Source organism: Eubalaena glacialis, chromosome 7 (assembly GCF_028564815.1).
Source record: "Eubalaena glacialis isolate mEubGla1 chromosome 7, mEubGla1.1.hap2.+ XY, whole genome shotgun sequence".
In the NCBI taxonomy this organism is placed as follows: domain Eukaryota; kingdom Metazoa; phylum Chordata; class Mammalia; order Artiodactyla; family Balaenidae; genus Eubalaena; species Eubalaena glacialis.
Window position 1 is genome coordinate 21,566,095 of NC_083722.1, and position 15,136 is coordinate 21,581,230.

Consider the following 15,136-nt stretch of genomic DNA (forward strand, 5'->3'; position numbering starts at 1 on the left):
AGAAGGGTGCCTCCCCTGTTGGTCCAGTGGTTAAGACCCCCCGCTCACAATGCAAAGGGCCTGGGTTCCATCCCTGCATGCCGCAGCTAGACCCTGCAGGCTGCAACGAAGGTCCCGCATGCCGCATAAGACCCGGCTCAGCCAAATAAATAATTTTTTTTTTTTTTAAAGTAGAGAAGTGTCTGTAAAATATATTCCAGTTAACTAGTGTTGGGGAAATATAATGTAAAACAAAAGAAGAGAAAGTTTATTATTGAATAAGCTTAATGCTTATTCAAAATATTATGCTCTACACGGGAAATCTTTTAAAGAGATTGCAAAGAGAGAGAAAAAAATCTCACTCTTTTATATAGGTAAGTAGATACTACCCATTACATTAGGTAGGTTTTGCAATCTGGAGTCAGGAAACTGGGAAATAGAGTACTATTTTCCTTGATGATTAAAGAGAGGACTCTAAGGTCCTTGAGGAAACTTTCCTGAGTTAAGAGGCTGGCAAAGGGCTTTTTTAGCCATTTTAAGTACATTTGAAAAGGACAGAGAAAGAAATTTTGAAAGAGAAAAAGGAAAGGAAAGGGGCCCTTGGGGAGAATTAAGCTTCTTATTTTCAATTTGTATTTGGCCTTAAATTAACTTGTTGAATTATGCTGGCTCTATACCCATCTCTGTAATATATACTGAATTTTGTTCCTGTTGGTTGAATCAGTTTTGTTTTTGCAAAGGTTTTTATTTATTTTATGAAATTTATAGTTTATAGGAGTACTTTGAAAATACTGTATTGCAACCTTGCTAAAAGTAACTCTCATTGAAATAAAGGAAAGTGAAAGAAAATCATTGAATAACAATGGGATTATATGCTAATGCTAAAGACGGGATTAAAATTTCTCAGAATTTAAGCAATAGTAAAATAGTATATTTTTTTAAATTAAGTATATACAACCAAGAATGTTTGAAATATATAATCATTCTTTTAATAAAGGCTTTCTTAGACAAAGGTAGACTTTCTTTGCTCTGCATTTGAATTTTCTACTTGTTCACTAATGACAAATTAACTGCTCTCCTAATTAATGGAAGTAAAAAAATTTTTTTTAAATTATATGTTACCTAGAAAAAAAATCTGAGACATTTAAAGACCCAGATTCGGTATTTTGCAGGTTAGGAGGACACAGTACTTCAAAAATAACAAATTTACCCTACTAAATTGTATAGATTTAATACAGTTAAGAGTACTAAAAGAACTACTTTGTTGCAGCTAGATAAAATGATTTATTTTTCTATAATAGTAGAAATTAATTTGAAATAAATAATTATGAGGTATGAATTCACAGGCAAATACTTATTTTTCAACATTACAAATAATTAAAATGCTAGAGCACTATACATAGACTGATCAGCAGAACAATAAAAACTCGAAATAATTTTAAGTGAAATATTCAATAAACGATCAATTAAGTTCCTCAAATCAGTGGAGAAAATATTTACTATGTTATACTGATTAGCCAGCTGGTTAATTTTTTAAAAGTTAATTCTCTATACAAGAAACCAAGTCTGGATTATTATAGAGTTAAAATTTTTAATGATTCTACCCATTATCAGTAAAATAATAATAGGAACTTATATTAAAAATGAAAATTGACGCACATTTGGTGGAAGAGAATTTAGCAATATACCTGGAAGATCTTGAAATTCTCTATTAGCCCATCTTGCTCTATTTCTAGGTAGTATATTTCCCCCATATATTAGGAGAAAAACTTCATAAAATGGTATTAACCGTATGCAAATACTGGTAGAGGAAGAAGACACATGTATATGGGTCGAGATAAAAGCAGAATATTTTATTCTCTGTGCTATTTTATGTATCATCTACAATGTTAAAGTTTTGTTGTTTAACGAGGATGAGGAGCGAAACACATTAAATGAGAAAAGGGGAGAAAAATACCCTAGGTCTTGAGGAATCAAAAGAATTAACTGAAAGAGAACAAACGGGAGTAGTATGGCCGGCTTGTTCCTTTAGGTCTTTAGGTCCCCTCCCCCAACCCAGAGGGATTCCCGCCACAGCTCTTTTGGTTTTCACTCTGGTCCGCAGAGGTTACTTTTTAAAAGGAGCTGCGACAAGTTGAATGCAGTTTTCTGCTCATTTCCTGAGAATGTCCGGACGTGGTAAGGGGGGAAAAGGTTTGGGGAAAGGGGGCGCCAAGCGCCACCGCAAAGTCTTGCGCGACAATATCCAGGGCATCACCAAGCCCGCCATCCGCCGCCTGGCCCGGCGTGGAGGTGTCAAGCGCATCTCTGGTCTCATCTACGAGGAGACCCGTGGGGTGCTGAAAGTGTTCTTGGAGAACGTGATCCGGGACGCCGTCACCTACACCGAGCACGCCAAGCGCAAGACGGTCACGGCCATGGACGTAGTCTACGCGCTCAAGCGGCAAGGACGCACCCTCTACGGCTTCGGTGGCTAAAAGAAAAAAGTTGGATCCTGTTTGTTTATTAAAAAGGCCCTTTTTAGGGCCCCCAACTTTTCAAGGAAAGGGCTAAAGTAACAATCCGTCTGTACGCTGGTGTCTTAAACCATTTAAAATAGATCGCTCGAGGCAGTTCACACAGTTAACTCTAGGGTGTGGAAAATATGGGCAGAGCACAGTATTTAGTGATCGCGGGCCAAGATTCCCCCGGGCACGGGTGGGGCCTCCAACAAGCTTCTCGGCTGCGGGTTGGATTTGTCTGGAGGCCTGAGTTTTATGAGACCAGAGGCCTGGACTCAGGCCCAACTCTAAAACCTCCCTCCAGTCCTTTATATTTCTTAATGTCAGGGGTGAAGGATATGACCTTGTTTTTCCCCATTTTACCACCCATCTGTTACTTGTTTCTCTAGCCGTATATGGTTTTTAAAAACTAGTAAATTGGCCACATAAAATCTTTTTTGTGGGCCCTCATATTACATATCTTTACTCTGAAGACATGTTTCTCTTTGCCTTGCAGACTTTATTCCTCCTGGCTGGGGGGGGGTGGGGGGGTGGGCGGGGGGGGGGCAGGGAGGGCGACGGAGAGTTCTAGCATTGTCCTGACCCCAAATGGGCTGGAAAGGCCAAAATTTAAAAGCCGAGCGAAAGCATTGTTTTGCCAATTTAATGCTCTTCCCGCCATTCTCTTTTTAAGCACATCGTACGGCCAGGGACATGAGATAACTGCTGAGTTAAAAGGCTGCATTTTGGGAGGTCATTGGAGACCAAGTTTACTACTACATAAATGCATATTAGAACACCGGTGGAGAAAAAAGGACACGTGACATAGAGGCTGTTAAGGCTTCAACAGGAAGCCACTGTACTTCACACAGAAGACCCCCGAAACAAGAATGATTCGCTTTGTGTTCACGTGTTAACTTACCAGGTCTAAGGGCCGTGTTTCTGAGGCACTTGGTAGTATAACTGGTTTCCTTCTATTCAGAGGCAAATTACGACCACAGTACATATGATTCAGTACAATAGAATTCTCAATCGCTCACGTTATTGCTAGAACTTAAACCTAAATTCAGAGTTTGTATTTTCAGCTCTAATACTGACAACTTAGTGGCTCTTAAAAGAGCCTTTGGGGTTAGATCTAAAAGACAGTTACTTGACAAATTTACTTGGCGCTGGTGTACTTGGTGACAGCCTTGGTACCCTCGGACACAGCGTGCTTGGCCAGCTCCCCGGGCAACAGCAGGCGTACGGCCGTCTGAATCTCCCTGGACGTGATGGTCGAGCGCTTGTTGTAATGCGCCAGGCGCGACGCCTCGCCCGCGATGCGCTCGAAGATGTCGTTAACGAACGAGTTCATGATGCCCATGGCCTTGGACGAGATGCCGGTGTCCGGGTGGACCTGCTTCAGCACCTTGTACACGTACACAGAGTAGCTCTCCTTGCGGCTGCGCTTCCGTTTCTTGCCATCCTTCTTCTGCGCTTTGGTCACCGCCTTCTTAGAGCCCTTCTTCGGGGCCAGAGCGGACTTCGCCAGCTCAGGCATGATCTATAAAAATTCGCAACGTACAGCGATGAGAAAATAATAGGAACGCAAAGTACCTCATTTATATAGAACCTCTTATGCAAATAAGGTAAGTCGACGTCCTATGTCTGATTGGTGGCTGTTCAAGAAGCCGTCAGAAATTAGTTCTGCCCAATCAGAACGCAAGAATCCCAATTTCGCCTTTCCATTGGTTAAAATGAAGCCACATCCTAACCAATGACACGCTTTCTTTTTCGCGCCCAATAGGGTTATAAAAAGTGCTGCCCTTGCACTTTCCTTTTGGTAGCTATTTGAGGTGACGTTGCTCAGCTCGTAATGTCCGGACGAGGCAAACAAAGCGGTAAGGCTCGCGCCAAGGCTAAGACTCGGTCTTCGCGGGCCGGGCTTCAGTTCCCCGTGGGCCGGGTGCACCGCCTGCTCCGCAAGGGCAACTACGCCGAGCGGGTCGGGGCCGGCGCGCCGGTGTACCTGGCGGCGGTGCTGGAGTACCTGACGGCCGAGATCCTGGAGCTGGCAGGCAACGCGGCCCGCGACAACAAGAAGACGCGTATCATCCCGCGCCACCTGCAGCTGGCCATCCGCAACGACGAGGAGCTCAACAAGCTGCTGGGCAAAGTCACCATCGCGCAGGGCGGCGTCTTGCCCAACATCCAGGCCGTGCTGCTGCCTAAGAAGACCGAGAGCCACCACAAGACCAAATAAGTAACAAGGTGAGAAAAGCTGAAAAACAAAGGCTCTTTTCAGAGCCACCTACACTGTCAAAGAGAAAGCTGGTACACACAATTTTGTGTTTTGAGTGATAGTATGTGGAGAAGTTTGTTCAGAAGTTGCGAGATGAATCCGAATGGCAAGTATCTGAAGTCAGTTAATAAAACTAATGTTATCTAGAAGTAGTATACTTAGGCAGCCAAAATACGGATGCACTGATTACTTTTAGGAAATTTAGCAATTCTGAATGTACTGTTTAGAAAAGTCCTTTGAAAGAGCATCCTGGTTAAGTGACCTAACTAAAGGATAGTTACATCAGATGATGAAATTCTTAAAATTCCACTCAGCAGCCGTTTACATTTTCTTTAAGATTTAATTCTAATGGGAACTAGAGTTTGTCGATTAAAAATATGCAGAACTTATTTAATCCCATATTAGTAAATCCGTGGTCCTATTTCTTTGGGACTCATGTTCATTTAACGCACTCTTGTAGTAACTCAGGATACAACAGTCAAACCTAGAAAATCTACCTCCCTGAAATTTACTCTAGGTGAGGGAGCCATAAATAAACATGTGAATATATAATATGTAAGATGATACACATCCTGTGAAAAACATAGTGAGGAGATAAGCCGTAGAGCATTATGGGGACTCATTTTAGATATGGGGTAAATGGAGATTACCTCTTAAAAGTGTTACTTGCTCAGAGACATACATAAATTAAAAAAAGAACGAGACAGGCAGATACTAGAGGAAGAGTATTTCAAGTAGAGGGAACTGAAAATGCAAAAGCCTTAGGACAGAAAATGTGTTTTTCTTGGGAACAGCCAGAAGGCCCATTAGGCGATGAACTTAAAGGGGGCGGGGGGGGAGGACACCATAATATAGGACTTCGGGTGTGTAAATTAATGTGTATAAGTAATCAAAAGCAATAGCAACCCTGATATCTGAGATAATAAATTTGATAATACAGATTAGCTAGATAGAAAAAGCTGTGGAATCCAACCCACTTTTTAAAAAAGACACCATAAAAATAGTATTGACTGGGTGGGGGGGATGAATTGGGAGATTGGGATTGACATATATACACTATTGATCCTATGTATAAAATAGATAACTAATGAGAACCTACAATATAGCTCAGGGAACTCTACTCAATGCTCTCTGGTGACCTAAATGGGAAGGAAATGCAAAAAAGAGGGGATATACGTATACGTACAGATGATTCACTTTGCTGTACAGTAGAAACTAACACAACATTGTAAAGCAACTACACTCCAATAAAAATTAATTAAAAAAATAATATCGACTTTATTATGTGGTTCAAAAACTGAAAGATTGAGAACATAGTTTATAATTCAATACAGGATTTATTTGCTACTCCTAGTCTTTGCTTGCAGAAGCCCTGTCGAATGAAGTGATAATGAAATGCAAGACACCCAGGAAAAAAATTATGGTGATATAGTGATGTAGCTTGAGTTCTCTGGAAGCAGATGCTGAGATGGAGTTTGGGGTGCAAGATGTTTATTAGGGACCAACATCTGTGAAGGGAGGAAAGAACTAGGATTGGACAGAGAATGTCAAACTGTGATACAGGCCAGACAAACATGTGGGGAGCAATGGAGCCTGTATTGCCCGTCAGAGTTGCCCCACATTCGGTGAAAATGTCCCTGGATCAGGCTTTACTTCTGCCACTGAAGTGGACTGCCCTGAGGACGGGCGTGCCTTGAGTTGGGTGGAGATCTGCAACTCTGGTGAACCCTGGAGCTAAGAGCTGCTGCCTATCTACTAAGTGCATTCTACAGTTGGGCAGCAATTCTTTCCTTGGTGGGGGATCTAGATACTGCATTTCCATGTCTATGACATACATTAACATGAATATAAGTATCAGTGTTGAGTAATGTCTATGATGGTATTTGTAAAACTGACTTTAGCATACATGGTTTCTTTACCTTCATTGGGGAATTTAAAAGGGATGTGTTTTCTTTTTAGAGAAATGAGAAAACTTACTTTCTAAAAATCTTTACTAATTTCATATACTCCTGTAAGAGTTTTAGACGCCACAGTCATTGCAAATGGAAGGTGATATAAAACAATAAGGAATAAGAGAGAATCTTCCACTGGCCTTTTCTCCCTCCTCCAGATCCAGCAATCACTTCACTTATCCAGTCCTGGGTTCCAGTTTTGTACTATAATGTGAAGGCTTCAAAGTGAATAGTTGAGGTCCCAAAAGAGAAGAGAATGAGGCTTTAAAGAAAACATGGAAGAGATATTCAGTACAGACCATTTATGGGCTACATATGTAACATGAATGCACTTTAGGTGGGTATCGTTCCAGTTACAATTTAGAAAAGAAATGGTATGGGACTGAATGTTTGAGCCCCCTGCCCCCCTTTCATATATTGAAATCCTAACCCCCAATGTGATGGTATTTGGAGATGGGGGCTTGGGAGGTAAATGGGTTTAGATGAGGTCATGAAGGTAGAATCCTCATGGTGGGATTAGCACTCTTGTAAGAAGAAGAAGAGACCAGAGCTCCCCACCCACTCCTGGAGCCCACAAAGAAGAAATCACATGAGCACACAGAGAGATGGCAGCACCTACAAACCAGGAAGCAGGTCTTCACCAGACATGGAATCTGTTGGCACCTTGCTCTTGGACTTCCCAGATTCCAGAACTATGAGAAATAAATGTTTGTTGTTTAAGCCACCCATCCTATAATATTTGTCATAGCAGCCCAAACTGAGTAAGACAAGAAAGCACAATGTAGTTTATTCAATCAGATTCTCAATTTGTAAGAGATAAAGCTATAAATCAAGATATTAGCTACCTCAACACAGAACCCACACATAACTGCCTTCTCTTAACTACCTGGTCTTATACACTTTGGTCTAAGGTATGAGTAGGAATGTTAAAGAGAGATATTGAAAAATTTGTACATGGGCAATTTTGCAATCACTGATTTGTTGGGGAAAGAGGTTGACTAATATCCACAGGATAGATCATCATTTCTACCCCATTCTTAAGAGCCTCCTTCATGGTGGAAGCCCTCTGGTGGTCATTTTGGGGTAACTCATATACTGACTGTGTCCTTGTACATTACACTCCACAAGACCTTCATGATAATAATTTTCTAGTCATGTTTTCCATGTCCTTGATTAGCTGGATAACTCACTAGTCCCTGTCTATAAATTAGTAAAGATACATATAGACTCGCTTTTCCTGCATCAGGCCAGATTCCCTACCATAAGAAGTGGACAACCAGATGTACCACCCAATATTCTGCTGACAGGGGGGATTTCTTTTCACTACTCTCTCTCAAGACCTCCCATCTCTAAGTGGAGGCATAACTTGTAGCGCACAGCTATCCAATTCTACTAGTGCTAAAATGCTCTGCAAAGCCACTCTAAAACAAGGCCATGATTGTTAATCCTTTTTTAACTGGTCATAGGGAGTTTACCAAGAGGTTATAAAAAAGAGTTGAAGGAGAGGTAGCAAAGCAATAGAAACAGATAGCACAGGAGTCTGAGCATCACACATCTTGCTCAGACCATCACAGATCTGGTCTTGTCTATAGAATTTCATTTTAAAATGAAATGCTACTGTGATATCCATCTTTATAATTTGGTAGATCATAGGACACCCAGTTCCTGGTGAATATTTTGGGGCACATATTTGCTTTATGTCCCACTGTCAGGCATTCAGTAATTAAAATGGCTCAGTAGATGCTAGAAGCTACTTTTCAAATAAATAATAGTTGCCATCAGCATAAGACTTGGCCTTATTCTAAATCCCCAGGTGTGATACTCTTCATGAGTTTTGCAAGAGTCTCCTTAGAGCATTTCTGTCTGCCATGCATAACTCCAGACCAATGACTCTTATGCATCATAAAGCCCAAGTGGCAGGATATGCACTTCAAAGTGGGGCCAACTGAAAACCAGCAGGCTTACAAATTATCTGATAGCTGGTGAGGGTAGCATATCCAGATATGGTACATGTCACTTTGGGGAAATATGACTGTTAACTGAAGGACAATAATGTTAGTAGCTCAAAGGGTAGCAAGAGAACATTTCAGATGAAAGAAATAAAAGCTGATAGGAAAGATCCTACAGAGGTTATTATTATTATTACTATTACTATTATTATTTGGCCACATTACATGGCATCTTAGTTCCCCAACCAGGGATTGAACCTGGGCCCAAGGCAGTGAAAGCATGGAGTCCTAACCATTGGACCATCAGGGAACTCCCCCTACAGAGATTTTTTTAAAATAATATAGGAAAGAGAGGGAAGGGTTCCTGGAGCTATGCCCCTGAGTAAGAGAGAGAGTTTTAAATTTACTTTTAATAGAAAATGTAGGGAAGTCAGAAGTAGAAAAGTCCATGGCATTGATAAACATAGAGCTAGCAGGTTGGATTAGGCCACCCTGTCTCTTATCCTACTCAGAATCACTGTAGTAAAAGTGTCAGGCAAAATCCTCAGAAAGGCTTTCAAAAATAAAAAGCACAAGAAGAGAGGCCATTTTCTAGGCCTGTGCCACACCAAGGACTAACACACAGGATTGGCTTTTCTCTCTTCTTATAGAGAAGCACATGCAAATCAGTCCAATTGCTAAAAACACCCCAGCAGAAAATGCAGAAAAGCACTTGTGTCCATAAATAGGGTGCTTTCTAAATAGGGTGAGAGGAAGTCCCTGAGGGAAAGAAAGGAAGGAGAGGTCCAACTCAAACAGGCCTGAGACAAAAGCAGCCTGCATTCCCTGTGCAGGCAGCATTTCCTTTCCTTCAGCTTAACTGAGCTCATTTCCTTGAGACAAAATCCCTAGCTCTCTTCCCTGATCAAATTAATACTGGGAAGCAGGTAATTCTTCAGCAAACCTGCCAGTAATTAGGATGGCTTTGTGTGATCTAGACGAAAGGAGATAAAGAAAATCTCAGAAAATTAAAGACATCATTTTGGCTCTGCTGAGAAGCTTTATATGGTCAGCTGCTGAGGTAATTCTGAACTCCTTTGCCTTCATTTTCTAACGGTCTTTCCTACCCACAGCCTCTGCACACAATAAAGCCATGTGCCTGGCCACATACTGTTGGGAGAAGTTGCCTCCATAAAGGATTGGATTGGAATCTCTGTGCATTCATTCATTCATTGTGCGCCCGAGCAATATTCATAAAGAACTTACTAAATGTGGAACCCTGGCAATAGACTATTGAACACGACAGTTATCTCCTCTTGGAGCACAGCTGGGGAGGGGAGGGAGGGAGGGAGGAGACTGACATTAATTTAAAATAACTCCAGTAACTAATACATCATAAGAAACTGATATGGGGACACTGATGGAAAAATAAAAAAAGAATCATGGAACAGAGAAAATAAATTTGACTTAGACCGAGAGGAACATGTTGTGCGGAGAGGGGAGTTCAGGAAAAGCTTCCCCAGTGAATTCCGTGGAGAGCTGAAGCATGAATAGAATTTAACCAGGTAAAGAGAAGAAAGGAAATCATTCTGTACCAAGGAAAGAGCATGTCCAGGACCCTGACTCTACTGTGCGCAGGCAGAGGTGTCTGTGACGGGGTGCGGGCGACCCATAGAGCTTCCAGGCCATACAAGAAGCACTGTCCCCTGTCCCCCTCGGGCAACTGGCAAAACTGGGAGAAACAAGTTTCAATGAGGTGTAAGCACCCCGAGGCACCGAACATTTTCTCAGTTGGGCAGGCTGAGTCCAGGGGCGTGCCAGATTCACAGATGTATGGGTCAGGATGGAGCCATATCCCTTCCTTTGAACTCACTTTTGGCACCTGATATGATGCCAGATTCTACGCCAAGCACCTGGAGATTCTGACCAGTTTGGCCAAAAATGGGACCCAGTAAGGTTCAATTCGAAGCAACACCCTCTCCATTCTATCGCTGGAGGTCTGAGGACCACGCTTTTTAAAACTAAGCAAGAGACCTGCACGAGCTGAAGTGGAAGTGAGAGTAGTCAGTCCACAAGTGTTAGCAACCCCAGAGAGGAGCCATCATGTTTGGAAAATTCCATGTAGTGAAACTTAATTTTTGTTCCTTTTGGTTGGTTTGCCAGGAGCAACATACTGTATTAGCAAGTGGAGGAGCAGAATAAGGCAATAAACTGAGAAGGCATTTCTAACTAAAGACGGAAAACAAAGTGCATGTTTCTTTAGATGACAGGAATAGACGTTCCTGAGAAAAGAGCAGAGGTACAGCTCTAAAGTAGATGCTTCCTGAAGGCATGCTGTGATCGTATAGTGGTTAGTACTCTGCGTTGTGGCCGCAGTAACCTCGGTTCGAAACCGAGTCACGGCAGTAGCTTTATTCCACATATGGGCATCACCGATATTTTTCAACACTGCCATGGAGACAGCCTCTCTAAAACCTTTGCAAATTTGAAGACAAATGTTCAGCATCCTGCCCCCACTGGCCAGCCAAACAGAAAGTATCCATGGTTTTGGGGGGTTTTTATGTTTGTTTTTCTCCAATTCTTCTCTTCCCAACCATACCCATGTCCAACACTCCTGTTGGCATTGCCTGGAAGTCGCAATGAAGAAGTTGAGGTAATAACAATAATAATAGAAAACTTTTTCTTTTAAACACGATGAAATGACTGTTCAAATGCAGATCCGGTTTATTGTGGCAATCTTTTCTAGCACACAAAGGACTGATTATGAATCACGCATTTCTTTTTTTCTTCTTTTGGATGCATTTTATTGTTTTTTTAATTTTTATTGGAGCATAGTTGATTTACAATGTTGTGTTAGTTTCTGCTGTACAGCAAAGTGAATCAGTTATACATATACATATATCCACTCTTTTTAAGATTCTTTTCCCATATAGGTCATTACAGAGTATTGAATACAGTTCCCTGTGCTATATATAGAGTAGGTCCTTATTAGTTATCTATTTTATATATAGTAGGGTGTATAAGTATCATGGCTAGGTCAGTGCTGAGAAACTGTAAACTTTGATAATCTGGGGAAAATTAGAGGAACTTTTGGGGGGTGGGGATCATGACTCAAAAGAATAGCCACTATCTCTAGCCTCTTCAGTTTCTTGAGTGAGTTAGAAAGAGGCAAGTGGACTGGGTAAGGTGGGAGTGGAAGAGCGTTGATCCGAGGTGGGGAGGTGGCTGGAAAGCAGAAGCAGTAGATGCTACCTGGGGACCACAGTGAGATGACTAAAAAGAAGCAGATCCCCAGAGGAGCGGTGAGTTCACTTCTCATAGCACAGCACTCTGAGAATACATATATGGTACCTCATCTCCCCTGGGCCTTGTAAATTTTCAGTGCTCAAAAAAATACTGTCTTCTGTCTTCTTTCTCATAGTTTTAGCAGCTTATTAGAAGTTTCAGCATGAAGATATCGTCTTCGATTTCCTAAAGCCTTCCCTTCATAGGGCTAAAATAGCCCCCACTTCCTCCCCAAGTGTCCACCTGACATGGATTCTGAAACTCGAACCAACAAAGCTTCAGAGATATTGTAATTAAGCTGAAATGCCTTATATTTTCAGTGTCATCCCTTCAGCAGCCCAGGTTTGAGGCTGCTTCACAGTAGTCTAACAATATTCACAATGACCATCCATGTTCATTTGGATCACATCTACTTCAATTTTCTCTTTTGTGTGTGTTATTTCTACTCAATTTTATAAGGGTGAGTTCAGGGATCAAGTATGTATTAACCCAGACTGGCTCCTATCAATTTTTTTTTCCCACCAGTGAGTGAGGAAACTCAGATTTAGAACAGAGACAAACATCTTGATCTTTCAATTCTCTAGAACATACTTTCTCCAGCACTTACTGGCCTGAGTAGCGGAAATCCATGTACTATGACCCAGAGGCTACTTCTTGGTAAGAGGGTTAGGGTCCTAAATCTGGCACAGAATTAACTTGTAGTGCCAGGCTAGTAATGGGTTAAAGAAGACCTACACTTGGTGATTTGCTCAAAAAGTAGAGAATTTGCTTGGCATGCACCACATGATACTTAGTGCCAATACATTTCTACTAGACATGTCAGTTCTCTGGTTCACAATTATGTTGTGTAGCTTTGTATGACATCACTAGCAAATCTGATATAAACTGAGCAGGGGAATTCTAAGGTTAAAAATTTGCATTTTCCAGGTGTCCTTTTATGATTGCTTGAATATTGGTTGGGAGCATCATTCACAACCTGCCAATTTGCAGAGGGAAAACTGCCCTCCTCTATCTATGGCACTCATGGTCTGCTTTTTAATTTCTCTGTGCCTCATCATCCTCCTCTCTCAGTGGAAGTTAATGAGAGTTACCACTTTCGACAATTGTTCTAAAGATTTAAGGACATGATATGTATGGGGCACTAGCTCAGTGAGCTACAAACCAAAAACATGATAAAATAAGCCATTGTTGTTATTGTTAAATAAATAAGTAAATAAATAGTATTGCTATCTGTGCCTTTGTAGTAGTAATGTTGTAAACACTGATGCTGAACTCAGCATCTACTTAAATTGACTACAGTCCTCAGCTATTTTGATGGTGATAAGTTAATTCCAGCCATGGCAGGAAGAGTTTTGTCTGTCCTCAGAATTAAGGTTCACTTCAAGATTTCAGCTAGGCTATTTATTAGCCCCATGCCTGCCAAAATGTTTGCCATAGTGTCACCAAGGCTGTTTCCCCAGAATCATACCCCTACCCCTTCCCTTGAATAGAAACCAACTACTCTTATCTAAGTTTCAGGAGGAAGCTGCAAAGAGAAAAAATACAAGAACTGTTTCGAACCAACTACATGCAAGATGGCAGAAGATTTGACTTCCAGTAGACCTTGAGCCTCATTATATGTTTATTAGAATACATTAGCATGCTAAATGACACACCCACCAGCACCTTGACAGTTGACAGTTACCATGACAACAATGGGAAAAGCTCATACAAGGACTGAAAAGGAGGATTGCATCAGTTCTGGGCCTAAACCACACCCGTGTTCTCAGATAAGTCATGAATATTCCATCCACTCTTTCCAATTCCCTCCCTTCTACCTCCACTCTCCTATATAGGTATTTGGTGTTTCATTATTTGCCTTGGTCTATATTGTGCTATCTATTCTGTTCCATTGGTTTATCTATCTCTGCAAAAATACCACACATATTAATTACTATCCTTTAAAATACATCTGACGTTAGAAAAGAAAACACCACTAACATTCTTTTCTTTTTTAAAATAATTTAGTTTGCTAAAGCTCTCTAGTTCTTCCAAGTATTAGAATCTGTTGGAATTTTGATTGAAATCTCATTGTATATATATAATTTTATATAATTTTAAAGAAATTTTGTATTTTTATTTTATAGAACTTTTGCTCTCATTAATGTGTTGTATCATTGCATTTATTTAGGTAGTTTTTTATATCTTTCCATAATATTTTATAACTTTCCCTGTGAAAGTACTGTACATAATTTGTCAGATTTATTCTTAAGTATAATTTTTTAAACCTTATTTTCTATGTATTTCTGAATTAAAATTATGAACAGTTATCTAGCAAATGTGCTAAACTCATTTATTGATTTTAAACATTTATTGATTCTCCAGTTTTCTCTGTAGATATCATATCATCTGCAACTAATGATTACTTATTTATTCCTTTTCACTCCTTATACATATTTTCTAATTTTAAACCAGCCTAACGAACTATTATTACTCCTCCCACATGGAATAATTAATCATATTTTTATTCGCACAATTTTCAATAGGTCTTATTATTTCACCCCCAAATCCATCCACCAGTTATTTAAATCTCTTTTCAGGGTGTTTATCCACATCCAGGTTTCTCTCAACTTCATCTCCTTGAAGAATTCTTCCCCAGACATTTCTGAACTCTTACAGTCTGGTCTTGCTCCCCTTAACACTCCATATGTATGATATTCCCGTCATCCTGGACTATCCCTTTACTTATCTCCTATGTTGCACTTGCATCTCATACTTTCTGTATCCCAAGTCTTCCTACTTCTTAACCCACACTTTCATTTTGGTAGAACGTATCCTCCCATGGATCCCAAGAAAGGAAGTACTGAAGGTAAATTATACAAGGCAGTGTATATTTGAAAATGTCTCTCTTTTACACTCATACTTGATGGATACTTGGGTTTCATATAGGATTCTAGGGTGGATTTCATTTTCTTTCAGATTTGAATCCATTGCTTTATTGTCATCTAGCATCTGGTGCCAATTTTGAAAAGTCAGCTACTCTGTTAACTTATCCCTTCTGTGACTTTTCAAAAATCCTTTTTACTGACTACTCAGTGATCCCTGCCTATCTAGATTTTTTTTTTAGTGTTGTGATATGTACCTAATTTTTTGAGGTTTATCATCCTTGCATTTTCCCTATTCTTTATATCAGGAAGTAATACTACTTAGATATTGCACATCCTAGACTTTTCCTCTAATAAACTTATATTT

General features: G+C 40.5%; 3 protein-coding genes across 3 annotated transcripts; 2 read left to right on the forward strand and 1 right to left on the reverse strand.

Moving 5' to 3' along the window:
- Positions 1-2,141: 2,141 nt before the first annotated feature.
- Positions 2,142-2,462, forward strand: LOC133095056 (histone H4). Its single transcript, XM_061195886.1, has one exon. The coding sequence runs from the start codon at positions 2,145-2,147 to the stop codon at positions 2,454-2,456; it is 312 nt and encodes a 103-aa protein (XP_061051869.1). The 5' UTR covers positions 2,142-2,144; the 3' UTR covers positions 2,457-2,462.
- Positions 2,463-3,618: 1,156 nt separating this feature from the next.
- Positions 3,619-3,999, reverse strand: LOC133095046 (histone H2B type 1-K-like). The gene has a single exon (XM_061195876.1). The coding sequence runs from the start codon at positions 3,997-3,999 to the stop codon at positions 3,619-3,621; it is 381 nt and encodes a 126-aa protein (XP_061051859.1).
- A 294-nt stretch (positions 4,000-4,293) lies between these two features.
- Positions 4,294-13,465, forward strand: LOC133095041 (histone H2A type 1-J-like). The gene is made up of 2 exons (XM_061195870.1): positions 4,294-4,709; positions 13,418-13,465. Exon 1 carries the CDS (start codon positions 4,315-4,317, stop codon positions 4,699-4,701), a length of 387 nt encoding a protein of 128 aa, XP_061051853.1. The 5' UTR covers positions 4,294-4,314; the 3' UTR covers positions 4,702-4,709; positions 13,418-13,465.
- Positions 13,466-15,136: the final 1,671 nt, after the last annotated feature.